The sequence below is a fragment of the Triticum aestivum genome, chromosome 2A, assembly GCF_018294505.1.
Source record: "Triticum aestivum cultivar Chinese Spring chromosome 2A, IWGSC CS RefSeq v2.1, whole genome shotgun sequence".
Taxonomy (NCBI): domain Eukaryota; kingdom Viridiplantae; phylum Streptophyta; class Magnoliopsida; order Poales; family Poaceae; genus Triticum; species Triticum aestivum.
Genome location: NC_057797.1, coordinates 392,827,350 through 392,855,215, shown reverse-complemented (window position 1 = coordinate 392,855,215; position 27,866 = coordinate 392,827,350). Strand labels below are relative to the sequence as shown.

General features: G+C 48.0%; 1 protein-coding gene across 2 annotated transcripts; it reads left to right on the top strand.

Annotated features, from left to right (window-relative positions):
- Positions 1-18,684: 18,684 nt before the first annotated feature.
- On the top strand, positions 18,685-27,410 carry LOC123188777 (kinesin-like protein K39). Of its 2 annotated transcripts, XM_044601020.1 has the most exons (10): positions 18,685-18,886; positions 19,027-19,131; positions 23,733-23,794; positions 23,890-23,973; positions 24,064-24,095; positions 24,188-24,269; positions 25,249-25,477; positions 26,076-26,303; positions 26,496-26,788; positions 26,893-27,410. In XM_044601020.1, exons 1-10 carry the CDS (start codon positions 18,854-18,856, stop codon positions 27,203-27,205), a joined length of 1,461 nt encoding a protein of 486 aa, XP_044456955.1. In that variant the 5' UTR covers positions 18,685-18,853; the 3' UTR covers positions 27,206-27,410. The 2 variants fall into 2 exon arrangements, with proteins under 2 accessions (XP_044456955.1, XP_044456956.1); XM_044601021.1 differs by lacking the exon at positions 18,685-18,886 and having other exon boundaries at positions 24,064-24,091; positions 24,180-24,269.
- Positions 27,411-27,866: the final 456 nt, after the last annotated feature.

The window sequence follows — 27,866 nt, the reverse complement described above, 5'->3', positions numbered from 1 at the left end:
TAAAACATGATCACTCTTTGGGTGTTAATCACATGGCGATGGGAACTAGATTATTGACTCTAGTAAACTCTTTGGGTGTTGGTCACATGGCGATGTGAACTATGGGTGTTAAATCACATGGTGATGTGAACTAGATTATTTACTCTAGTGCAAGTGGGAGGCTGAAGAAAATATTCCCTAGAGGCAATAATAAAGTTGTTATTTTATATTTTCCTTATTCATGATAAATGTTTATTATTCATGCTAGAATTGTATTGATCGGAAACCTTAATACATGTGTGAATACATAGACAAACAGGGTGTCCCGTGAGCCTCTACTTGACTAGCTCGTTGATCAAAGATGGTTAAGGTTTCCTAACCATGGACATGAGTTGTCATTTGATAACGGTATCGCATCATTAGGAGAATGATGTGATGGACAAGACCCATTCGTTAGCTTAGCATATTGATCGTTCAGTTTTATTGCTATTGCTTTCTTCATGTCAAATACATATTCCTTCAACTATGAGATGATGCAACTCCCGGATACCGTAGGAATACCTTGTGTGCTATCAAACATCACAACATAACTGGGTGATTATAAATATGCTCTACAAGTATCTCCGAAGGTGTTTGTTGGGTTGGCATAGATCGAGATTAGGATTTGTCAGTCCGAGTATCGGAGAGGTATCTTTGGGCCCTCTCGGTAATGCACATCATAAGAAGCCTTGGAAGCAAAGTGACTAATGAGTTAGTTACAAGATGATGTATTATGGAACGAGTAAAGAGACTTGGCGGTAACGAGATTGAACTAGGTATTTAGATACCGACAATCGTATCTCGGGCAAGTAACATACCGATGACAAAGGGAATGACGTATGTTGTCACAATGGTTCGACTGATAAAGATCTTTGTAGAATATGTAGGAGAAAATATGAGCATCCAGGTTCCGCTATTGGTTATTGACAGAATAGGTGTCTCGGTCATGTCTACATAGTTCTCGAACCCGTAGGGTCCGCACGCTTAACATTTGATGATGATTTAGTATTATATGAGTTATGTGATTTGGTGACCGAATGTTGTTCGGAGTCTCGGATGAGAGCACGGACATGACGAGGAGTCTCGAAATGGTCGAGAGGTAAATATTGATATATGGGATGATAGTATTCGGACACCGGAAGTGTTCCGGATAGTATCAAGTATTTATCGGAATACCAGGGGGTTACCGGAACCCCTGGGGGAAGATATGGGCCATAGGAGGGGAGCACACCAAGCCACAAGGGGTGCCCCCCAAGGAAGGAGGCCGAATTGGAGAAGGGAATGAGGGGGTTCGGTGTAACGCCCTCGATGCGGCTATATCTCCTACGTGTCGAAGCACGACTTAGAGGCATAACCGCATTGAAAGCAATGTCGCAATTAAGGCAATCTTCACAACATCCCATGTAAATAGATAATAAAAGGGGAAGGTACATAGTTGGCTTACACTCGCCACGTCAAACAAAGTACATAAATAGCATTACATCATCCAATCACTCATGGCCCGACTAGGATGCCAAAATAAAAGATCAACCCAACATGCGACACGGTCCCGATCGCCCCAACTGGGCACCACTACTGATCATCAGGGAAAGACACATAGTAACGGCGTGAGTCCTCGTTGAACTCCCACTTGAGCTCAAGCGCATCATCTGGAACAGAGTCGTCTGGCCCTGCATCTGGTTTGGAAGTAATCTGTGAGCCACAGGGATCAGCAATCTCGCACCCTCGCGATCAAGACTATTTAAGCTTATAGGAAAGGCAAGGTAATATGTGGAGCTGCAGCAAGCGACTAGCATATAAGATGTCTAACCTGGTCGCAAAAGAGAGCGAGAAGAGAAGGCAAAGCATGAACGAAGAACTAGAGAACAACCTGCGGCAAGCATTACTCCAACACCGTGTTCACTTCCCGGACTCCGCCGAGAAGAGACCATCACAGTAACTCACATAGTTGATTCATTTTAATTAAGTTAAGGTTCAAGTTATCTACAACCGGACATTAACAAATTCCCATCTGCCCATAACCGCGGGCACGGCTTTCGAAAGTTCAAATCCCTGCAGGGGAGTCCCAACTTAGCCCATGACAAGCTCTCACGGTCAACGAAGGATATACCTTCTCCCGAGACATTCCGATCAGACTCGGTATCCCGGTTCTACAAGACAACTTCGACAAGTTAAAACCAATCCAGCAACACCGCCCGAATGTGCCGACAAATCCCGATAGGAGCTGCACATATCTCGTTCTCAGGGCACACTCAGATGAGACTAGCTACGAGTAAAACCAAACCTCAAGTTGCCCCGAGGTGGCCACGCAGGCAGCTCAGTCGGACCAACACTCAGAGGAGCACTGGCCCAGGGGGGTTTAAATAAGATGACCCTCGGGCTCCGGAAACCCAAGGGAAAAAGAGGCTAGGTGGCAAATGGTAAAACCAAGGTTGGGCATTGCTGGAAGAGTTTTATTCAAGGCGATTTGTCAAGGGTTTCCCATTATTACCCAACCGCGTAAGGAACGCAAAATCCGGGAACATAACACCGATATGACGGAAACTAGGGCGGCAAGAGTGGAACAAAACACTAGGCAAAAGGCCGAGCCTTCCACCCTTTACCAAGTATATAGATGCATTAAGATAACAAGCAATATAATGATATCCCAACAAGAAAATAATGTTCCAACAAGGAACGGTCTCCAATCTTCACCTGCAACTAGCAACGCTATAAGAGGGGCTGAGCAAAGCGGTAACATAGCCAATCAACGGTTTGCTAGGACATGGTGGGTTAGAGGTTTGACATGGCAATTTGGGAGGCATGATAAGCAAGTGGTAGGCATCGTAGCATAGGCATAGCAAAAGAGCGAGCATCTAGCAAAGCAAAGATAGAAGTGATTTCGAGGGTATGATCATCTTGCCTGCAAAGTTGTCAGAGTTGACTGGATCCTCGAAAGCAAACTCAACGGGCTCCTCGTTAGCGAACTCGTCTCCCGGCTCTACCCAAACAAGACAAACAAGCAAAAGGAACACAATCAACCACGTGCAAAGCTCAAACAACATGATGCAAACATGGTATGCTATGCGGGATGCGATATGTGATGCATATGCAAGATTTGACAAGGGATGAATGAACCTGGCCTCAACTTGGAAATCCAAGAGTGCCACTGGAAAGGTGAGGTGATTTCGGTTGAAATCGATATAAAGATCACCGGAATCGGATGCACGGTTTGGAAATGGCAAGCGAAACAAATATGGCACCGGTCTGCGATAAACAGCAAGTAGCCATCTAAATGCAACAAGTTAAATATGCTACAGCACTCAAACATGGCAACAAAATACATGGCAGGGATCCACTCATAATGCTTGACAAAAGATGAACAATGAGCTATGGCCAATTCATCCATTAACAGGTTCAAACAAGCATGGCAAAAGTGCAATTGGTAAACAGGTTTCAGACTTGATGAAATTAACACTTGTCTGGAATTTCAGATCAGGTAACACACTTTGGAGCAAGAAAATTATATGCTACAGGAACTTAACATGGCAAAGCAAGGCATGGCATGGAGCTATTCAAAGAGTTAACAAAAGTCCCTTAGTGACCTTGAGCCAAAATGGATAAGAAAATACAATTGCAATCATGTGAACATGGCAAAAAATAATCAGATCTCAGACTTAGTGAAAAACTGGAGCATGCAAATATCTTAGCGAGTAGGCATGTTTACGAGCTCGATGCACTCACTACAGAGCATGTCATGACAATCTAAGCATACACCCATCAAGAATACACATTATACAAGCTAGACATGGCAAGAACAACAACATAGCATGCACGGATCTACTACAACATCCTCGACAAAATCGCTAACAAGTAGACAATCTGCCCAGATTCACGAAATAGCAAAAGTAGAGCTAGTTGACTCAAGCTAGGGTGCTCCATAATTGCAAACAAAGACATGGATGGATAGAGCACTACAAGATTAACAAATCATCCTTACTGATCATCCTCAAAAGAGGCACGTATCACTAGGAAACAACATGAACATATGGCATATTGATAAAAACAGATCAAGGACTTAGTGGAATTGCTAAGTCCCTGAAATCAGCATTAACGAATGCACTACTTTGCAAGCTTGTACTAGTCACCACACATATCACAAAAATACATGGGTGGCACCTCTGGAAAGATGGAAAAGCATATAACAAAACTCCTGTAGAGCTCAGGGGCATATCATGCACATATTAATCATGGCAAAAATGACAAATAGCTATTTGGTGTAGCAGATATGACAATTAACTCAAATAGCACTCTTCCAATAGCATTTCTGGCATCAAGATGACCTCAAATGAAAATGATGCAATGAGATTAAATGATGTGCTCTCTGAGACAAACATTTTGATATGCTACACTCCCAAAACGGATCTACGGATGAGGAGATATAGCATGATCAAATATGCAAAAAAATACTGGAAACGGGGCAAAAGTCAACCCTAGGGTTTGGATCCGGATCTGGATCAGATCGGGCCGACACTGTTCACGCGCGGAAATCGATGTTCGTCGGGGAGGTCGGCGCCGGAGTTGCTGAAGCTTGCCGGAGACGTCGCCGGAGTTGGGGAGGAGGCCGGAGCCGGGGCCGGCGAGCTCCGGGCGGCGCGTTGCCGTGGTGCGGCGGGGTCGGCGGCAGCCGGCGCGGTGAGGCGCGCGGCGGCCGGCGCGGTGGCGGAGCGCGGCCGGCGACGGAGCGGCAAGGGAGCTCCGGCCACCGGAGATGGGCAGCGGGGCGGCGCGGTGAGGGCGGCATCCCTCGGGCAGGTGGCGGCGGACCCGGGCCTCGGGGGCCGGTGACGGGCTCCCCGGGCCGCGCGGTGGAGGAGGCGGCCGACCACTCGGACGACGACACGTGGAGGTGGCGGCGCGGGTTGGACAATGTCCGGCCTGCAAGATTTCGTCCGGCGGCGGCAAGGAAAAATGGATCTAGGGTTTAGGGGGGGAGAAGAACCGTGAAATTTCGGAGGGGGGCCTTTAAATAGGCATAGAGGGAGCTAGGAGAGTCCAAATGAGGTGAGGTTTTCGGCCACGCGATCGTGATCGAAAGCTCTAGATGATGGGGAGGCTTTTGGTGGGTTTTGGGCCAAATTGGAAGGGTGTTGGGCTGCAACACACATGAGGCCTTCTCGGTCCCTCGGTTAACCGTTGGAGCATCAAACGAAGTCCAAATGGTATGAAACTTGACAGGCGGTCTACCAGTAGTAAACCAAGGCCGCATGGCAAGTCTTGGTCCAATCCGGAAATATTTAACCCCCACACACGAAAGAAAGGTAGAAATGACCACCGGAGGAGAACGGAGCGCCGGAATGCAAAACGGACAACGGGGAAAATGCTCGGATGCATGAGACGAACACGTATGCAAATGCAATGCACATGATTACATGATATGAGATGCATGACAACGACAACAACACACGGAGACAAAAACCCGAACCCGAGAAAATAAAATAACTTAGAGCCGGAAACGGCAAGAGTTGGAGTACATATTAGGTAAATTAGATCCGGGGTGTTACAGCACTCCGCCACTACGAAAGGATCTCGTCCCGAGATCTAGGACTGGAAGAACACTGGGTACTTAGAACGGAGGTGATGCTCGCGTTCCCAGGTGGCTTCACGGTTGGAATGGTGTGACCACTTGACTTTGAGGAATTTGATTGACTTATTGCGAGTCTTGCGTTCAGTCTCTTCAAGAATAGCAACGGGGTGCTCACGATAAGAGAGATCTTCTTGGAGATCAATGTCTTCGAAGTTGATGGTGCGGTCAAGAGTCTTGAAGCACTTGTGGAGCTGAGAGACATGGAACACGTCGTGCACATTAGCAAAGTTTGAAGGAAGCTCGAGTTGATAGGCGAGATCGCCTCTCTTGCTGACGATCTTGAAAGGTCCCACGTATCTAGGGGCAAGCTTCCCTTTGATACCGAAGCGACGAGTACCTTTCATTGGAGAGACGCAGAGGTAAACATGATCTCCGATCTCGAAAATCAAATCACGGTGCTTACTATCATAGTAGCTCTTCTGACGCGATTGCGCTGCTTTGAGGTTATCACGAATGACTTTGCACATTTCCTCTGCCTCTATGATTAAGTCATTTCCAAGAAGTTAACGCTCACCGGTTTCAGACCAGTTGAGAGGGGTACGGCACTTCCTGCCATACAGAATTTCGAATGGGGCCTTGCCCGAACTTGCTTGAAAACTGTTGTTGTAGGAGAATTCAGCATATGGAAGACAATCTTCCCACTTCATGCCGAAGGAGATCACACAAGCCCTGAGCATATCTTCAAGAATCTGGTTGACACGCTCGACTTGACCGCTAGTTTGAGGATGGAAAGCTGTGCTGAAGCGGATGTTGGTGCCCATGGCCTTCTGAAAAGAATCTCAAAACTTGGAGGTAAAGATGCTGCCACGGTCTGAAGAGATCAACTGTGGAATACCGTGCAGCGAGACAATTCGAGAGGTATACAGCTCCGCCAATTGAGCTGCAGTGATAGACTCTTTGATAGGCAGAAAGTGAGCCACTTTAGTGAGTTTGTCGATGACAACGAATATAGCATCATTGCCACGCTTGGACTTTGGAAACCCAGTCACGAAGTCCATCTCAATGTGGTCAAACTTCCATTCTGGAATGGCAAGAGGTTGGAGGAGACCAGCTGGCCTTTGGTGTTCTGCCTTCACTCTTCTGCAGACATCACACTCATTCACGAACTGAGCAATCTCGCGCTTCATTCGAGTCCACCAATAAGCCTGCTTGAGGTCCTGATACATCTTCGTACTCCCAGGGTGGATGGAGAGGAGTGAATTGTGAGCGTCGTTCATGATCACTTTACGAAGGTCACCTTTGGGCACAACAATACGATCCTCGAATAAGAGAGTATCCTTGTCATCAAGGCGATAGCACTTGTACTTGGGTTGACTCTTGGCAATCCCAATCTTCATCTTCTTCACCATAGCATCAAGAAGTTGAGCCTGACGAATCTGCTCTTCCAAGGTAGGAGAGACTTGAAGGTTGGCGAGGAAACCTTGAGGAACAACTTGTAGATTGAGTTTGCGGAAAGCTTCACAAAGCTCGGGTTAATAAGGCTTGAGAATCAGGCTGTTGCAATAAGACTTCCTGCTCAATGCGTCAGCAATCACATTGGCCTTGCCTGGAGTATACTCGATACTCGGATTATACTCTTGAATCATTTCGACCCATCGAGTCTGCCTGAGGTTGAGATTAGGCTGAGTGAAGATGTACTTGAGACTCTTGTGGTCAGTGAAGATGTCCACTTTTCTTCCCAATAAGAGATGTCTCCAAGTCAAAAGAGCATGCACAACTGCCGCCAACTCGAGGTCATGAGTGGGGTAGTTCTTCTCGTTGGGCTTCAACTGGCGAGAGGTATAAGCCACAACTTTCTTCTCTTGCATCAACACTGCACCAAGACCTTGGAGAGAGGCATCGCAGAAGACCTCGAACGGTTTGGATTCATCAGGAGGAGTCAGAACTGGAGCAGTGACCAATTTCTCTTTCAAAGTGTTGAAAGCGATGTCACATTCCGGAGACCAAACGTACTTGACGTGCTTCTGGAGAAGGTTTGAAAGAGGCTTCGCGATCTTTGAAAAGTTCTCAACGAACCTTCGACAGTAGCTTGCGAGACCGAGGAAGCTACGGAGTTGCTTCACGTTCTGAGGTGGTTCCCAATTCACAATTGCAGACACCTTCTCAGGATTCACCGCAATGCCCTTGGCAGAGATGATATGCCCAAGATAAAGAACCTCATCGAGCCAAAACTCGCACTTTGAGAACTTGGCGTAGAACTGATGTTCCCTGAGCTTATCGAGCACCAAACGCAAGTGCTTGGCATGATCTTCCTTGTTCTTCGAAAAGACCAGAATGTCGTCGAGATAGACCAAAACAAAGTCATTTGTGTAGGCGTTGAAGATTGATAGTTCATCATGCGAGAGAAAGTCGAGGGAGCGTTGGCGAGGCCAAAATACATGACAGTGTATTCATATGAACCATAGCTTGTCCTGAAAGCCGTCTTGGGAATATCTTGCTCACGGATTCGAATCTGGTGATAACCCATACGGAGATCAAGCTTGGAGAATACTTGGGCACCTTTGAGTTGTTCGAACAGCTCGTTGATGTTGGGAAGTGGGTACTTGTTCTTGATAGTCTTCTTGTTCAATGGACGGTAGTCAACACAAAGTCGGTCCGTTCCATCCTTCTTCTTCACAAAAAGTACTCCACAACCCCACGGAGAGGAACTAGGTCGGATGAGACCCATTCGTTCTTGAATATCGAGTTGCTTCTTCAGCTCCTTCAACTCTTCAGGTCCGAGCTTGTAAGGACGCTTGCAAACCGGTTCCGTGCCAGGCTCAAGATCGATGACGAATTCAACTGGCCGGTGCGGAGGCATTCCTGGAAGCTCTTCTGGAAAGACGTCTTGATATTCGCAAACGACTGGAATTTGAGAGATAGCATCCAGTTTGCCCTTCTCATTGAGAGAAAACAGACGGATGGTATTATCCCGAGCAGCAAAGACAATTACATCCTCAGACGAATGAGTCAATTGAATCTGCCTGGCTGCACAATCAAGCTGAGCCTTGTGCTTAGAAAGCCAATCCATCCCGAGAATAAGATCAATATCCGAGTTACCAAGAACCATTGGAGAAGCCAGAAACTTGAAATCACCCATCATGATAGAAATATCCGGAATCATCATACTAGAACTCAGACGCTTAGCCGGAGAGACGACTTGCATAGATCTAGGTAATGCCTTAGTACTAAAATTATTCTCCGATGCAAATGGGAATGACATGAAGGAATGTGATGCACCAGAGTCAAAAAGTACTTTAGCTGGAATATTGTTAACAGGAAGGTTACCCATGATGACATCTGACGAGTCCTCTGCCTGAGCTGCATTCAGCATGTTGACCTTGGCGTGCTTGGGGTTATGCTTGACCACAACTGTACTTGCCGATCTCACAGGAGGAGGAGGAGGGAGACGCCTCTGATTGAAGCATTTGTTGGCATAGTGACCCTTCTGTTGGCACTTGTTGCACGTGACCTCTGAAAGCGGACGGTGATACGGAGCACTCGATCTTGGAGCTTGAGACGAAGTCTTGTTCTGAAAGCCAGGGTTGGGTGGGTGGGAAGATCCACTGCCACCTTTGCTCTTCTATTGATACGGCTGACGGAACAGAGGAGAAGGAATCCAATACTTCTGCTGCTTGGCCACTTGAGTAGAGGAAGAAGGAGTAGCATCTCTGACTCGCTTCTTGGAAACATCACACTTCAGTTGAGCAGCCTCTTGCTTCAATGCCATGTTGTAGAACTCATCGTACCTCAAGGGCTCAAAGAGAACAAGAGCTATCTAGATTTCTTCTCTGAGACCACCCTGAACTGGTTTATCATGCTCTTCTCGTCAGGGACGTCCTGCTTAGCAAAGCGGGCGAGCTTCTGAAACAACTTGTTGTAGTCATAGACAGACATAGAGCCTTGCTTCAGGTTGCGGAATTCCTCACGCTTGCTTTCAACCACGCTCTGAGGAATATGATGAGCTTTGAAGTCTTGATGGAATTCATCCCAAGTAATCACACGGCCTCCTCTGGAATCCTTGTACTGCTGAAACCATTCTGCAGCTTGGTCTTTGAGTTGGAAGGAAGCGAACTTGACAAAGTCCTCAGGCCTGACGTTACTGCACTCGAAATGCTTGCACAAGTCCACAAGCCAATCGTCAGCATCAGTTGCCTCAACAGAATTGCTGAAGGTCTTTGGCTGGTTAGCAAGGAACTGGTTGAGTGTAGCAAAGTGATTCTGATTGTTGCCCTGGTTTCCTTGCTTGCCTTGGTTCGCTTGATTGCGCTCTTGAAGAATTTGCATAATCAACTGCGTGTTTGCATTGGTAGCGGCCATCACAGCTTGCCATGCCTCCGGAGGAGGGGGAGGTGGTGGCGGATCTTGATTCTGATTCTGATTGTTGCTCTTAGCGGGAGCCATCCTGAAGAGGGTGACATCCATTAGCACATTGACAGATAAAATTGAAGCTAAATCAAGCGGGTTGAAATTGCAACATATAGTCTTCACATCGGAACATAAGAACGAATGCATTCCACTTGAAATGGTCACATATCCATAAATTGAGAAGCCACTTAGAATTTAGGTAGAGGAATAAATCTGGAGCAAGAACGAATACTCAGTAAAGATCACCCAATCTCAAACCAAATATCCATGGAAGAAGAACTAGAGCTACAAGAATTCCCACCTATGAAACTCCCGAACCTTTCCGGTTATGCAATCAGGTGTTGGGGATACAGGGGAAGCATAATATCTCACCCAATTCTAACAAATCCTACATCCAGCTGTATCCATCCTTCAACACATAACCGAGAAAAACTTCGGAAATCATCTACCTCAACCTTCGAAAAGCATCAGTTATACAAGTTATGGCAATACTGCCGAACTCCCGCCCCAGTACTGGGTGGCGTCGAGGTTATCTCACCAACAACTGCATAAAAGAGATTTTCGATGTCGGCGAACTAAACTCAGGTATTCCAGAACTACAACGATAAAATAGTGACGACAACACCTCGGAGCTCAACTCCCCGGGACACTGCCACAACCCCTAAATGACAGGAGGCACCAAGAACAATGTTCTCGTCACAAATCCATCGGAACGATTCCAAGATACCCGCGTGATCCTAAAAAACAAATTTTGTGAAATTTGAGAAGAGAAGAGTCAAAACTCTATGTCAGGATGCCTTACCAGAGCGATGAAGGACTGGAGAGTAAAAGGAATTCCTAAACTCTCCGATATATAATTCCTAAATGACTCAAAACATTTTTCTAGACTCAACAACGGCTGCTAAAAACGATCAAGCAGTGGGGGCTCCTAAGGTCGGGGAAGGCTCTGATACCAACTTGTAACGCCCTCGATGCGGCTATATCTCCTACGTGTCGAAGCACGACTTAGAGGCATAACCGCATTGAAAGCAATGTCGCAAGTAAGGCAATCTTCACAACATCCCATGTAAATAGATAATAAAAGGGGAAGGTACATAGTTGGCTTACACTCGCCACGTCAAACAAAGTACATAAATAGCATTACATCATCCAATCACTCATGGCCCGACTACGGTGCCAAAATAAAAGATCAACCCAACATGCGACACGGTCCCGATCGCCCCAACTGGGCACCACTACTGATCATCAGGGAAAGACACATAGTAACGGCGTGAGTCCTCGTCGAACTCCCACTTGAGCTCAAGCGCATCATCTGGAACGGAGTCGTCTGGCCCTGCATCTGGTTTGGAAGTAATCTGTGAGCCATAGGGACTCAGCAATCTCGCACCCTCGCGATCAAGACTATTTAAGCTTATAGGAAAGGCAAGGTAATATGTGGAGCTGCAGCAAGCGACTAGCATATATGGTGTCTAACCTGTTCGCAAAAGAGAGTGAGAAGAGAAGGCAAAGCGCGAACGAAGAACTAGAGAACAACCTGCGGCAAGCATTACTCCAACACCGTGTTCACTTCCCGGACTCCGCCGAGAAGAGACCATCACGGTAACTCACATAGTTGATTCATTTTAATTAAGTTAAGGTTCAAGTTATCTACAACCGGACATTCACAAATTCCCATCTGCCCATAACCGCGGGCACGGCTTTTGAAAGTTCAAATCCCTGCAGGGGAGTCCCAACTTAGCCCATGACAAGCTCTCACGGTCAACGAAGGATATACCTTCTCCCGAGACATTCCGATCAGACTCGGTATCCCGGTTCTACAAGACAACCCGACAAGTTAAAACCAATCCAGCAACACTGCCCGAATGTGCCGACAAATCCCGATAGGAGCTGCACATATCTCGTTCTCAGGGCACACTCAGACGAGACTAGCTACGAGTAAAACCAAACCTCAAGTGGCCCCGAGGTGGCCCCGCAGGCAGCTCAGTCGGACCAACACTCAGAGGAGCACTGGCCCAGGGGGGTTTAAATAAGATGACCCTTGGGCTCCGGAAACCCAAGGGAAAAAGAGGCTAGGTGGAAAATGGTAAAACCAAGGTTGGGCATTGCTGGAAGAGCTTTATTCAAGGCGATTTGTCAAGGGGTTCCCATTATTACCCAACCGCGTAAGGAACGCAAAATCCGGGAACATAACACCGATATGACGGAAACTAGGGCGGCAAGAGTGGAACAAAACACTAGGCAAAAGGCTGAGCCTTCCACCCTTTACCAAGTATATATATGCATTAAGATAACAAGGCAATATAATGATATCCCAACAAGAAAATAATGTTCCAACAAGGAACGGTCTCCAATCTTCACCTTCAACTAGCAACGCTATAAGAAGGGCTGAGCAAAGCGGTAACATAGCCAATCAACGGTTTGCTAGGACATGGTGGGTTAGAGGTTTGACATGGAAATTTGGGAGGCATGATAAGCAAGTGGTAGGCATCGTAGCATAGGCATAGCAAAAGAGCGAGCATCTAGCAAAGCAAAGATAGAAGTGATTTCGAGGGTATGATCATCTTGCCTGCAAAGTTGTCAGAGTTGACTGGATCCTCGAAAGCAAACTCAACGGGCTCCTCGTTATCGAACTCGTCTCCCGGCTCTACCCAAACAAGACAAACAAGCAAAAGGGACACAATCAACTACGTGCAAAGCTCAAACAACATGATGCAAACATGGTATGCTATGCGGGATGCGATATGTGATGCATATGCAAGATTTGACAAGGGATGAATGAACCTGGCCTCAACTTGGAAATCGAAGAGTGCCACTGGAAAGGTGAGGTGATTTCGGTTGAAATCTATATAAAGATCACCGGAATCGGATGCACGGTTTGGAAATGGCAAGCAAAACAAATATGGCACCGGTCTGCAATAAACAGCAAGTAGCTATCTAAATGCAACAAGTTAAATATGCTACAGCACTCAAACATGGCAACAAAATACATGGCAGGGATCCACTCATAATGCTTGACAAAAGATGAACACTGAGCTACGGCCAATTCATCCATTAACAGGTTCAAACAAGCATGGTAAAAGTACAATTGGTAAAAAGGTTTCAGACTTAATGAAATTAACACTTGTGTGGAATTTCAGATCAGGTAGCACACTTTGGAGTAAGAAAACTATATGCTACAGGAACTTAACATGGCAAAGCAAGGCATGGCATGGAGCTATTCAAAGAGCTTAACAAAAGTCCCTTAGTGACCTTGAGCCAAAATGGATAAGAAAATACAATTGCAAGCATGTGAACATGGCAAAAACATAATCAGATCTCAGACTCGGTGAAAAACTGGAGCATGCAAATATCTTAGCGAGTAGGCATGTTTACAAGCTCGATGCACTCACTACAGAGCATGTCATGACAATCTAAGCATACACCCATCTAGAATACACATTATACAAGCTAGACATGGCAAGAACAACAACATAGCATGCATGGATCAACTACAACATGCTCGGCAAAATCGCTAACAAGTAGACAATCTTCCCAGATTCACGAAATAGCAAAAGTAGAGCTAGATTGACTCAAGCTAGGGTGCTCCATAATTGCAAACAAAGACATGGATGGATAGAGCACTACAAGATTAACAAATCATCCTTACTGATCATCCTCAAAAGAGTCACGTATCACTAGGAAACAACATGAACATATGGCATATTGATAAAAATAGAGCAATGACTTAGTGGACTACTTTGCAAGCTTGTACTAGTCACCACACATATCACAAAAATACATGGGTGGCACCTTAGGAAAGATGGCAAAGCATATAAAAAACACCTGTAGAGCTCAGGGGCATATCATGCACACATTAATCATGGCAAAAATGATAAATAGCTATTTGGTGCAGCAGATCTGACAATTAACTCAAATAGCATTCTTCCAACAGCATTTCGGGCATCAAGATGAACTGAAATGAAAATGATGCAATGAGATGAAATGATGTGCTCTCTGAGACAAACATTTTGATATGCTACAGACCCAAAACGGATCTACGGATGAGGAGATATAGCATGATGAAATATGCAAGCAAAATACTGGAAACGGGGCAAAAGTCAATCCTAGGGTTTGGATCCAGATCTGGATCGGATTGGGCCGGCACTGTTCATGCGCGGAAATCGATGTTCGTTGGGGAGGTCGGCGCCGGAGTTGCTGAAGCTTGCCGGAGACATCGCCGGAGTTGGGGAGGAGGCCGGAGCCGGGGCCGGCGAGCTCCGGGCGGCGCGTTGCCGTGGTGCGGCGGGGTCGGCGGCGGCCGGCGCGGTGCAGCGTGCGGTGGCAGGCGCGGTGGCATGGTGGCGGAGTGCGGCCGGCGACGGAGCGGCGAGGGAGCTCCGATCACCGGAGATGGGCAGCGGGGCGGCGCGGTGAGGGCGGCGTTCCTTGGGCAGGTGGCTGCGGACCCGGGCCTCGGGGGCCGGCGACGGGCTCCCCGGGCCGCGCGGTGGAGGGGGCGGCCGACCACTCGGACGTCGACACGTGGTGGCGGCGACGCGGGTCGGACAATGTCCAGCCTGCGAGATTTCGTCCGGCGGCGGCAAGGAAAAATGGATCTAGGGTTTAGGGGGGGAGAAGAACCGTGAAATTTCGGAGGGGGGCCTTTAAATAGGCATAGAGGGAGCTAGGAGAGTCCAAATGAGGTGAGGTTTTCGGCCACGCGATCGTGATCGAAAGCTCTAGATGATGGAGATGCTTTTGGTGGGTTTTGGGCCAAATTGGAAGGGTGTTGGGCTGCAACACACATGAGGCCTTCTCGGTCCCTCGGTTAACCGTTGGAGCATCAAACGAAGTCCAAATGGTACGAAACTTGACAGGCGGTCTACCGGTAGTAAACCAAGGCTGCATGGAAAGTCTCGGTCCAATCCGGAAATGTTTAACCCCCACACACGAAAGAAAGGTAGAAATGACCACCGGAGGAGAACGGAGCGCCGGAATGCAAAACGGACAACGGGGAAAATGCTCGGATGCATGAGACGAACACGTATGCAAATGCAATGCACATGATGACATGATATGAGATGCATGACAATGACAACAACACACGGAGACAAAAACCCGAACCCGAGAAAATAAAATAACTTAGCGCCGGAAACGGCAAGAGTTGGAGTACGTATTAGGTAAATTACATCCGGGGTGTTACATTCGGCCCCCCTTTCCTTCTCTCTTTCCTCTTCCCTTTCCCGCCCTCCGGAAATAAGGAAAGGGGGAGGCCGAAATGGGGAAGATCCCAGGTAGGATTCCTACTACTTGGGGCGCCCCATGGTTGCCTCCCCTCCCCTCCCACCTATATATACGCGGGGAGGGGGCGCCTAGAACACATAACAACAATCGTTAGCTGTGTGCGGCGCCCCCCTCCATAGTTTACACACCCGGTCATAGTTTTGTGGTGCTTAGGCGAAGCCGTGTGAGAATCACTTCACCATCACCATCACCACGCCATCCTGCTGACGGAACTCATCTACTTCCTCGACACCGTGCTGGATCAAGAAGGCGAGGGACGTCATCACGCTGAACATGTGCAGAACTCGGAGGTGTCGTACGTTCGGTGCTTGATCAGTCGGAGCTAGAAGAAGTTCGACTACATCAACCGCGTTGTCAAACGCTTTCGCTTCCGGTCTACGAGGGTACGCAGACACACTCTTCCCCTCTCGTTGATATGCATCTCCTAGATAGATCTTGCGTGAGAGTAGGATTTTTTTAAATTGCATGCTACGTTTCCCAACAGTATCTACCACGAGTGATTGACATTGGTTGACGAACCAATTGTCAAGGAGAATATGGCGACGAGAGTTTATCTTCCGTGTTAAGTCACAACCCCTCCAACCAGATATAGTCATTGTGCAGAAGGGCGAACTGGTCTACCAAATACCTTGTCGCCATCGAGCATCACTGGTTACCTCTGCTTCTCCTCTTTTACATTCGAACTGGTTCAATCATTAGTTTACATTCCTGTTTTGATTCCTGCTTTTAGTTTCCATTCATTAGTTTACATTCACTTACTGTAATCTGTTTACATTCACTTCGCTGCTGGGTTACGAGAGTTTTGATATTTCCGAAGAATCTTAAAACTCTCATTCACCCCCTCTCTAGTAGACATACTTCGTTCCTACATTACTTCTCTCCGATCTATTGATTTGGTTTGGCCAACTAGATTAATTTTTCTTGCAATGGGAAGGTGCTTTGTGATGGGTTCCATCTTGCGGTGCTCAATCCCAGTGACAGAAGGGGACATGCCACATATTTGTATCATTGCCATTAAGGATAAAAAGATGGTGTTTATTCATGCCTGGGTTTACTTTGTCTACATCATGTCATCTTGCTTAAGACGTTACTCCGTTCTTTATGAACGTAATACTCTAGATGCATAGTAGATAGTGGTCGATGTGTGGAGTGATAGTAGTAGATGTAGAATCGTTTCGGTCTACTTGTCTCGGATGCGATGCCTATATACATGATCATTGCCTTGGATATCATCATGATTATTTGTTTTTCTATCAATTGCCCAATCGTAATTTGTTTACCCACCGTATGCTATTTTCAAGAGAGAAGCCTGCAGTGAAAACTATGCCCCCCCGGTTTACTTTTTATCCTATATTAAAATCAAATATACCTTGCTGTAATTTTTCTTTCTTTATTTTATTTTGTGTTTGAATTATCTATCTACCACCATACAATTTAATCTTGCAAGTAACCGTCGAGGGATTGTTAACTCCTTGTTCGCGTTGGGTGCAAGGATTTGTTATTTTGTGTGTAGGTAGTGCTAACGAGGTGTTGCGTGGTTTTTCTACTGGATTGACAACCTTGGTTCTTAACTAAGAGAAATACTTATCTCTACTGTACTGCATCATCCTGTCCTCTTCGAGGAAATCCCAACGCAGCTCACAAGTAGCACACCACATCCTGGGAGACCACCCCGACATGCCACCACTCGCTCTCGAGATGCAACGCCACACGCCCCGGATGTTTGCAACCCACGCTACTCTGTCAACCACACGCAGACCACGAACACCGCACCACGTCTGGGGTTGCCTCCCGACGTATCGTCCAACCGCCCCCGTTGGGATGTGTCGACCGAGCCGACAAACCTGCCACCCAAGTGGCCAAAGATTGCCACCCAACCGAAGGCGGAGCCGCCACCCCGCACCATGGAGCCACCGCGCACATCCCTTTTTGAGTCCGCCTCCTCGACGCACATCAGCCGTCCGGGGCCGCATGAAGCACAAGTTACCTCTCCCAAGAAACGCCCCCAAGAGGGAAACAACGAAGAAGCCACTGTCGCCCGCTCGAGAAAATTTGGAGCTTAGGTTTTCACCTGGAGAGCCCAAGCCCCTCGTAGAGGAAGAGGAGTTCCACGACGATGCCTCCAAGGAGGAAAGCGACACCCATAAGCGCCATCGTCGACGCACCGACAGAGTCGAGTTAAGGCTTTCGCCTGGAACTCTCCCATATCTAAAAAATCCTGTAGATCAGGAACACCCCTGAGCATGGAGATCATCCGAGCCCTTCTCGATGCGCCCCGCGTCCTTCGTTGTTGACCACCAAACTCAATCGCGTCGGGACTTTCAACCAGATGGGATCCGTCGGATGAGCCACTCCCGGCCACCACCATGACCAATACGCCATGGCCCATAGCCCGTGGCCGCCACCCTGGCTTCCCGCTCGCGCCCCAAGCGCTGAATGCTACCGCCGCCGCAGCCCCCACACAGCTTCGCACCATCCACACCGAGATCGGATCGGGCAACATGACGCACACCACCGGCAACAGCCACCACGCTGCAACTCCCACGCGAGAGCAGCAACTCCTTGCACCACCCTCACCAACGCAAGTAGGCACCACTGCCAGCGTACCAAAGGTGCCGCTAGTTGCCAGCCCTACCCGCCCACCTCAGGTCCAGAGAGGACCCAGATCGGGCCCATGCCCATGCACACAACCCCATGCCAACGACGCCACACCACCACACGCATCACTGCGTCGCCACTCCCAGGCATCGCCGACCCAAGGCAGCCACCACGACGCCATGGATGAATCCGCCACAGCCACGCCGCCACATCAGATATGTGCCTCGTGCCTCCCAGGAAGATGCCGTGCCACCACCCTCCCTGGAGCCTGCTCGGTTTTCGCCAACAGGTTCCTCCGACGGCAACGAGACGAGAAGGATGGGGCGACCGGGGAGAAGGGGGGGGGGGAGGGGGTGGCGCCGCCGACGGGGTTGTCTCCCGTGTCGCCTAGAAGAGGCGACACGGGGGTGGGGGTGAGGGTGGTGTATGTCGTCTGCGGGGCATGTACGCATATTTGTAGCGGACGATATCGTGGAAATCAAGTCGAGGTAGGAGCAATAAAAAAAACGTGCTACGACAAAATATTATGGCTTAATATAGACTATTAGTGTGTTATAGGCACTGAAAAAAATAGCACGCTATAGCGCTGCTAATAGCACACTATAGCGTGTAAAAAATTATCTCGCTAAATTAATCGATATATAATATTTCACTAATAGCACGCTAGCACGTTAATAGCATATTTTCAGGTACGATGCTATTTTGTATAGTGCGCTATTTTTTTCCTTGGAACCTGATTCGCATCGAACCTAGCCATAGTGGAGGTTGAGTTATATTGTACGTTTTCTGCAGTCGTACACGTAAATAATAGAACACGTAATACAAGTACGAAGGCAGCAGATCTTTGCCAGTCCATCTGAGAGAGTCAAGAAAAACTTCGTGTCGGTTTTCAGAGTTACTGGTAGAGTTTACAGATCATCATTTTTTCCCGGCATCGTTCGTTCGATCCTCTTCCACCCCCCTGATCCATCCATTCCGGCCATGGACTCCAACGCCAACGGCGGGCGCAGCACGGTGAGTTCTTCCTCGTCCCGGGATTGCATCGATTTGGATCGAGCTCGACGAGATTTCTCGCGTCTCGACTCCATCTCCTCACACCGCAAGGAATCTCACTCAAGCTGTCTGGGATTTTGCCCTTGTGATGATGGGTACAGATGGTAGGGGAGATGGAGAGCAGCTTGGAGCGGGTCAGGCGGCAGCTCTCCTCCACCTCCACCCGCCATATCCTCCAGGGCCCTCTCTTGAAGCGATCCGATACAGTAATTTCTGTCCCCCCTTTCATTTCACACTTTCTTACTTGGATGGTTCTGGTTCTGGTTCTGGTCTACTAAATCCATACCTGACAAGTCCAGCCATTCAAACTTTCAAATCGATCAACATGATGATGCCGTGTGGTGTTGAGTGTTGATGACAAGCTGCCAAGGGTGTTTGTTCTACTTTGTGTGCTTGTAGTTCGTCGATATTATGCTGTGAACTAGAAATTTTCGTCTCTCAAGCATGAAAACAGCCTTCTTATAGCTGTAGTGAGGGCATCTCCAACGTGGACCTTCAAACCGCATGCATCCGTCTGGACCAGGTGGTCCGGATGTGTTTTGCTATCCAACGCGGTAGTCCATCCACCAGCAGTCCGGACATCCTTTTCCCCGCATACTGGAAGCAAACCGGGGCGGGGGAGGGGGGGGGGGGTTGTTTGCGGCTGTAACTCCCTCGCCCTCATGCCGGCCCAGAGCGGACGCGGCCTGGAGCCGGCATTGAAGTGGCGCGCCGGCCGCTGCACGTGCCTTCTCTCCGCATATAAACGGCATCCGTCTGTCCGTTTCCCTCCATTAAACCAGTGCGTTTGTCGAGGAACCTACTCCGGCGCCTGCATGCGAGTGCCACACGTTCGTCTGCCTGTCGGCTGGCATTAAACACCCCGCCGCTTGGCACGTGGCATCCCCCCGCTATTTAAACGTGGCCAGGTGCCCGGTAACAACGGCATCACACCTGTCCTCTCCTGATCTGCTCCTTGGTGCACCACACCCGCCATGGCCTTGAGCTCCAAAGCCCTGTGGGACAGCCTCTCTGGTGAACAGAAGAAGGAACTCTCTGGTATTGAGGCCAGCTAGCAGGCCCGCCGAGCCAGCCGGATACAGGCTGGCTTGCCGGCGAACTCTCCGGAGGGCAGCGACGTGGACGAGCCAATGGACGACTAGCCTGCGCCACCGCCCTCGGCGGTTCAGGCTGGCATCACCATGGGCGAGGCGCGTGTGCACTGCACTGACATGGTAATGGAAGAGCGGGAGGAGGCATTCTGGCAGACGTAGGCCGACTAACGGTACAACCTCCGGCTCCTCATTAGCACCGACTCGCGGAGGAGAAAATCGCTGGAACGGGCATTGTGGCGGACATGGACGAGTAGAAGGCGTTGCTCCCGTCCTAACGCGCTGCCCGTGACATCCGCCACGAGCGATGGCTGCTCCGTGTCTTGCGACCGGAGAAAGAAGCTATGTCCGTGGAGATCGACGCGGCGGTGGAGGAATTTGACGACGACACCGAGGACGACGAGGCCGACACGTCCACGGCCGCCACCAATAGCGAGGAAGAGTAGAACATGGGAGGCCGGCGGCGCTTGGGTCCCAGGAAGGCCACCACCATCACCTTGCCAGGCCACACAGCCAGTGAGCTTGCTCGCTTTGTGGAGGAGGAGGAGGCCACTATTCTTCCCCTCGCTGAAGCTAAAGCTAAACTTGGTGAGCTCATTACCGACTGGTGAACTTGCCCGCTTTGTGGAGGCTATTCCTCCTTTCCCGTTGAAGCTTCATTTCTCGGGGCTCACGACCGTCTGGTGAGCTTGCTGCCGGACATGGGGAAGGCATGTCGTGGGAAATGGGCGCCGACGATCATTTAGACTACTAAGACTAGGTTAGAATAGGATTTAGTTGAAATATGTTGAAAATGTAATAACTCCGCCTATGTCTTCTAGGCATAGCCGGTCCCAAGCCCGGGTAAAGGAGGAGGGTTGTGATAGGCTTGGCGAGCCAACGTAAAAACTAGCCAGTCCCATAGGTATGAAACCCATTTGAGCGAGAATAGTACTAGGATGGGTGACCTCCTAGGAAGTCCTCGTGAAAGGGTTTCATATCTAAGGGTTGTGATAGGCTTGGCGAGCCAACGTAAAAACTAGCCAGTCTTTTGGGTATGAAACCCATTTGGGCGAGAGTAGTACTAGGATGGGTGACCTCCTGGGAAGTCCTCGTGAAAGGGTTTCATATCTAGCCTACCCCAACTTGTTTGGGATAAAAGGTTTCGTAAGATGATGATGATGTTGAAAATGTAATGAATGTGCTCCGACTTAGATGAAAATCATCTGGCTTTATCTAAAATTATTTAAGTTTGAATGAAAGTTGTCCAGTTTGTTTAAATTTGCATCAAATGTGACCGGACGTTTGCGGCTATCTTTGGATGGCTGGCTCCCGTATCAATGTCCGGACCCATATCCGGACCGGTCCATGGACGGATGCGTGTTTTAGGGGCCTGCGTTGGAGATGCCCTAAGTAGCAACAGGTGAACTTGTGCAAATTCTCATTCAAGGGAAGGAGCATACACACACTTCTGGTATTTAATTCAGGTACCACTAAGTTGCACATCTGGATGTAGGTGTTATGACCAGCATATCAGGGGCTTAGCCCAGTGGGTTATGGCCCAAGTATCTTAATCATTATTAGGGGCTTAGCCCAATTATCTTATCGTATTAGGATCGTTTGCTTAGGAGTCAAGTAAACCTCTCTATATAAGGAGAGATGTATCAATCTAATCAAGCAAGAAGCAATCAGTATTTGCTCGGCTTCCCTTAGGGAGCCGGGAGACCTAAACCCTAGCCGCCTCTTGCGTCCGCCGCCGTCGCACCAGCCGCAAGGACGGCGCCCAGCTCTGGCTGCCGTGGCCGTCCCAGGGCGCGCCTGCAATTGGCGGGACACCGCTGCTGCTGTTCCAGGCGGGGCACCACAACGGGCTGCCACCGCCGCTGCTGCACCTGTAGCCGCCCCCAGCCGCAGCTCCCCTCTGGCCGCAGTGGCCCCCTACTGCCACCGCGGCTACCTCCGCGTCCGCCCACTCTCCAGAGCAGCCGCTGCAACTCCAGGCGCCACCTTTGCCCAGCTCCGGACTGCCGTCACCGGCCGGCCTACCGATACACCAGGTCAGGTTCCCGCCCTCCCTGTCGCCACTACCAGCTTGGGCGGCTGGGTCTTCGCCATCGCCGGTCTACACCACGGCTCCGGAGCAGCCGACCCCGTTTCCGCAGTCCGGCGGGCCATCCGGCTCCGCGAGTCCCTACCCGGAGTACTCTGACCAGGCGCCACCCGCCTCGCTGCTCCGCACCTTCGAGCCAGCTCGACACGGCGCTCTGACCCAGACACCGCCGCGGTTTGCCAAGATCGACTTCGCTACCTATGACGGCATGGAGGACCCCCTCAACTGGCTCAACCAGTGCAACCAGTTCTTTCGCGGGCAGTGCACCCTCGCCTCGGAGCGCACCTAGCTCGCCCCTTACCACCTCCGTGGCGCGGCATAGACCTGGTACTACGCCCTCGAGCAGGACGAGGGCAGCATGCCCCCTTGGGAGCGCTTCCGCGAGCTCTGCCTCCTTCGTTTTGGGCCCCCGATCCGTGGGAGCCGCCTGAAGGAGCTAGGCTGCCTTCCCTTCACCTCCATGGTTCAGGACTTCGCCGACCGTTTCCAGGCCCTGGCATGCCACACGTCGGGTGTGACGGCGCAGCAGCGGGCCGACCTCTTTGTCGGTGGACTTCCGGATCACATCCGCGTGGACGTGGAGCTTCGGGGACCCCAGGATCTCCAGACGGCCATGTACTACGCCCGCGCGTTCGAGCGCTGCGCGGTGGCCGTCCAGCAGGAGTCACCGTCCCGGGCCACTGGGTCGCTACCCTGGCCAGATCCCGCTCAAGGTCGGCCTGCTCAGTCTTCCGCGGCACCCCTCTCCGCGACCGCGGCGCGCCCGTTCCGCCGGCTCACCTCGGTCGAGCTACTCGAGCGTCGCCGCCAAGGGTTGTGCTTCAACTGCGACGAGCCCTATACGCCCGGCCACGCCCGCCCGCGACTCTTCTACCTGGAGGTTGCAGACTACATTCCGGAGGACGCCGTCGCCGCCGACCTTGCCGCCCCAGCTGTCGCGAAGGTGTTTGACGCTGGTTGATCACCTCGAGGAGTTTAGCAAGCGCTTCCCCACCTTACAGCTCGAGGACGAGCTGTTTGTGCAGGCGGGGAGAAGTGTTATGACCAGCATATTAGGGCTTAGCCCAGTGGGTTATGGCCCAAGTATCTTAAATCATTATTAAGGGCTTAGCCCAATTATCTTATCGTATTAGGATCGTTTGCTTAGGAGTCAAGTAAACCTCTCTATATAAGGAGAGGAGATGTATCAATCTAATCAAGCAAGAAGCAATCAGTATTTGCTCGGCTTCCCTTAGGGAGCCGGGAGACCTAAACCCTAGCCGCCTCTTGCGTCCGCCGCCGTCGCACCAGCCGCAAGGACGGCGCCCAGCCGCCGGCCGCCGCGCAATCTGCTCCGACCTCCTGCCTCCTTCCCTTACAGGCTACGCCCTAGACCGGGTAGAACCCTAGTTTCTACCAGTAGGGCTATCTACTGTGCAACCCTGCTGGTTGATGCAAAGTTAATGTCCGTTCCCTTTATGTTTTGTTAGCACAGTTTCTTGAATTTAAGACTTTGAGTTACTTAGTCGTCTCCATATTATATTCTGGTTTTGCAGTTATAGTAACAATAATGATACACAACAAATTGCTATTATATTCCAGCACATCCATTTTATTCGTTTGTGATAAATTTTACTTCAATTGACAGCTAAGGAAATGGAATGAGCGGTGGGTTATACTTGATCCAGCTACTGGAAAGATGGAATACAAGTATGGAGTGGAAGTTACACACTCCTTTTCTTTTAAAAACAGATGAAGATTTGAAAAAGAGAATGCTAGATCTCATAATTTAACTAATGATTTAGGGTTCGTAGAAGTGATACAACTGTGAGGGGAATAATTGTGTTCGATTCAACAAGCACCGTCACTTTGTCACCTACCAACTTTCAGTATGATCTCTGCTTCATTGCTATTTCATTATTATTTTCAGACTTGTGGTAGTAAAAGCACTGAATGGCCTCATGTTTTACTTGATGCAGTGGACTGCCAAAATATGAAGGATGTTGTGTATGTATCCTTATGGAGTAGCTCTAGGTTATTTTGTTCGCTTTATTATCATATATGGGCTTGATCAATTGTTTTGTTAATTGACTAGTGTTATAGATATTGGGACTCCACAGAAAAAGGAGTACTTTCTTTGTGCAGAAACTCCCAGCGCTGCAAGAGCATGGGTATCTACTTTACAGTAAGCTTGTGTTCTGTGGCCTGTCATTGCACTTGATTTGACCACTATTCATGGGATTACTAACAGATATTTTTATATAGATTAAATGGATGTTGGAAGTACCATCATATTCTTTTTTATGAACTATTTCAAAACAAAGTGACGATTGATATGTTCTTGTAGTTAACATCGTTGAGAGAACCCATGCTCCCTTTTTACATAAACCCATATTAGTAAACACCTTTGCTTCTGTGGTTTACTGCATTTAATTTATCACTGACATAACACCTTCCCAGTCTAGAATATGCGGTTGTAACTCTAGAAGAACCCTAAAATGTATATTGGCATTTATACATGGGCCATGTGGCTCCATGCACTATTATCGCCATCAATTAACACAACCCTCTCATATTCGTACTCTTAGAATTTCTCTACAAATTTCGAGCCACTTGGACTGTGAAGAATTTAAGATATATTGCATGACATGTACCCTTATTTACATATTGTTCTGTATAAATTTGGTCTTCTCCTGAAACATCTCATGTTTGCATTAGTTCTGTTTGTTATTTGCTTACTAATGTAGAAATTGTGCTTAAGGAAAGCACCAATATGTAGTTGTTTCATCAAATGGTTGGCCGATTTACTTTTGCCTTGTTGGGAGGCACCCTCTTTAAATTCTTTGACCCTTTGCTCCCGAAGAACTGAGATGTACCGTTTGTTTCAAAACAATAATTGCTAGTGGCAATATGTGCCCACTTGTCCAACGTTAGGAACAAACTCGTGTAATATCGACTGCATAATTATGTAAATATGCTAACTCGTGAAATATCTGCTGCATAACTATGTAAGCAAGCTAACAGGCTATAATCTGGCTAAAGGCTTGCATTTGGTGCTTTCTGCTATTCTTTTACCCATTTGTTTATTTCAGTTATTTTACTCACTGTCTGTGGGGCTTTAGTATGACCCTTGAAATCTGATAAAAGTTCTTATCTACCTACAGTGCAACTCAGTTGGTCCTACAGGCTCATAAACAGGCGGTGGATTCATTGGGTGGAAATGGTTCTGCAAAATTGGGAACAGTTGCTACTGTTGTGGCTGTGGCCAATGCAACTGCGATTGAAGCATCCAAAGAGGTAGAAGCAGCGATGAAGATCTCCCTGCGGGCAGCTTTAGGCTCAACTACAAATAAACTTAGTAAAGGTCAATTAGATGATCTCACAATCATGATGGTATGCTGTTCTTCAAACTACCAATGAAGGATTACCTAAATTAAAGTTTAGTCATTTTGTTGCATAAGAAACTTATTGATGAATACAGGACCTCTTTTGTAGATAATTGATCTGACACCCAGTTGTCTCCTTTAAACAAAATACGAAAATATTCCTGATGTAGTCAGTTGATCTGCTATTCACTTGTTAGACTATGCTTCCTCCTAAAATAAGTGATTGATTAATTCCATAATTTATCAGACCAGTTGACTTCTACGAGGCCGAGTTTCTGATAACAAACCAAATTTCTGATCAATTGAATCTTCACTTTGAAACTTGAAAGCCATTTATAGTGTTGGTAAGACAGGCGAACATGCTTCAGCGTGTTTCACTGAACAACTATTGGGGATGTAACTAGCAATCATGTGATGCGAAAGTTGGCAATATACCTGGAAGGCCATGCCAGAGCATTTGCTTCTCATACGATGGATGAATTTAGTACTTTTTGTGCTGTCTTGTATGGTACTAGTTCTTGATCGTCTAGAATGTATATTTTTCTTTTGGATACTAAAGTTTTTTCCTTTCCTTATTTGTGATGTGCTACACATTGCTACGACAGGAGACCCTTCGAGTTAAAGATGATGAACTGCACCAGCTATTGCAGGATATCCGTGCACGGGATTCCACCATCAGGGAGATTACAGATAAATTACAGGAGACTGCTGAGGCAGCTGAATCTGCTGCTTCTGCTGCTCATGCAATTGATGAAGCAAGAAGATTTTTATCTTCAGAACTTGAACGCCTGAAACAAGATCAGGAAAATCAAGTTGAATTGTCCTTGCTTAGGGTAACAACCACTTCGTGGATCTCTATACATTATTCATCTTATAGTACATATTTGTTTCATACTTTTACCCCCCTATAGACCAGATTTTGTTCCTATGATTTATGTTTTATGCACCTGATGAGCACAGTTCATGTTAAGTATATGAACTGACACATTTTTATTTTTAGTTTGAACTGGCTTTTATGTTAACAGCTAAGGGAATCAGAAGAGAAGTCAAAGCTTCTTGCTGAAGAAAGAGAGCATTTACTCAAGGAAAGAGATTCTGCTCTTCAAGAAGCTCAGATGTGGCGCTCTGAACTTGGAAAAGCTAGAGGAAATGCTGTCATTTTAGAAGCAGCTGTCGTGAGAGCTGAAGAGAAAGCTAGGGTTTCAGCAGCCGATGCTGACATGCGAATAAAGGAAGCTGTGAGTAAGCTCGAGTCTGCTGCGAAAGAAAAAGAAGAACTCTTAGCTCTCCTGGATGCTCTAAAATCACAAATACAAAGGTTCCGAGTACATCATATGCTATTTTAATCTCTCTTGCTTCCGTGTAAAATGAGATTATTCTAAAAGAAATTTGATGGATAATTTGGATATCTGTTGTTTGCAGGCAAGAGACTAGCACAAAACAAATCTGTGAGGAAAGGTCAGAGCTATGCTCTACTTCAAAGCACATGGACATGGACGAAGATAACGTGGATAAGGCTTGTTTAAGCGATACAGACCTGATACCCATTGCGGAGAACATAGTCGAGTTGGATGACGAGGGAGTCGATATACGTACGATCGGGGATACGGAGTGGGAAAATCCTCATTCCTCTGAAGTATCTGATGTAAGGGAGGTGACCACAGAAGCTGAAGAAAACAGCTTGGATATTCCTGTTGATAGCCAGCCAGTTGCTGACGATACTTTCCAAGGCTAGACTGGACTTTTCATCTCGGTTCATGGCGAACATTCTTATAATCTTATTCCGTTTTCGCATTGACCCAGAGTTCCGTCACAGCTTTTGTTGCTCATCTGTAAACCTGAGTGAAACAAAAAGAAGAGTTGGATCATCAAGTGTACCATTGGCTATCATGTTGAACAGTTTACACCTACTGTTGTAAGGTTAGTCTTTTTTTTTTGAAGCTCTGCACTCCGGAATTTATTCAATCAGCGGTGTAGAAGACCACTCAGAAAGCCAGGGATTACAAAATAGTACTCCCTCTGTTCCTAAATACTTGTCTTTCTAGAGATTTCAACAAGTGACTACATACGGCGCAAAATGAGTGAATCTACACTTTAAAATATGTCTACATACATCCGTATGTTGAGTTCATTTGAAATGCCTAGAAAATGCCTAGAAAAACAAGTATTTGGGAACGGAGGGAGTATGTTAAAACATCTCCTATGCCTAGAGCTTCTTTAGCGCACCCATGTGCTACATTATTTGCATTCCGGCTAACATACCGAAGCTCAAATCCCTGAAAACAAGGTAGTTCAGTTTGCATTTCCTGCAGAATATGAAAACCTATGGAACGTCCTTCCAACCTTGCCTCCCACATGCTCTTTGCATCGAGACAATCTGTCTCAATGATAACTGA

Excerpts from the sequence above, each read along its gene's own strand:
- LOC123188777 (XM_044601020.1), top strand. The coding sequence starts at position 18,854 with ATGGACTCCAACGCCAACGGCGGGCGCAGCACG. Across the intron at positions 18,887-19,026 it reads CCAACGGCGGGCGCAGCACG|ATGGTAGGGGAGATGGAGAG; the intron begins GTGAGTTCTTCC and ends TGATGGGTACAG. Across the intron at positions 26,304-26,495 it reads TTGAATTGTCCTTGCTTAGG|CTAAGGGAATCAGAAGAGAA; the intron begins GTAACAACCACT and ends TTATGTTAACAG.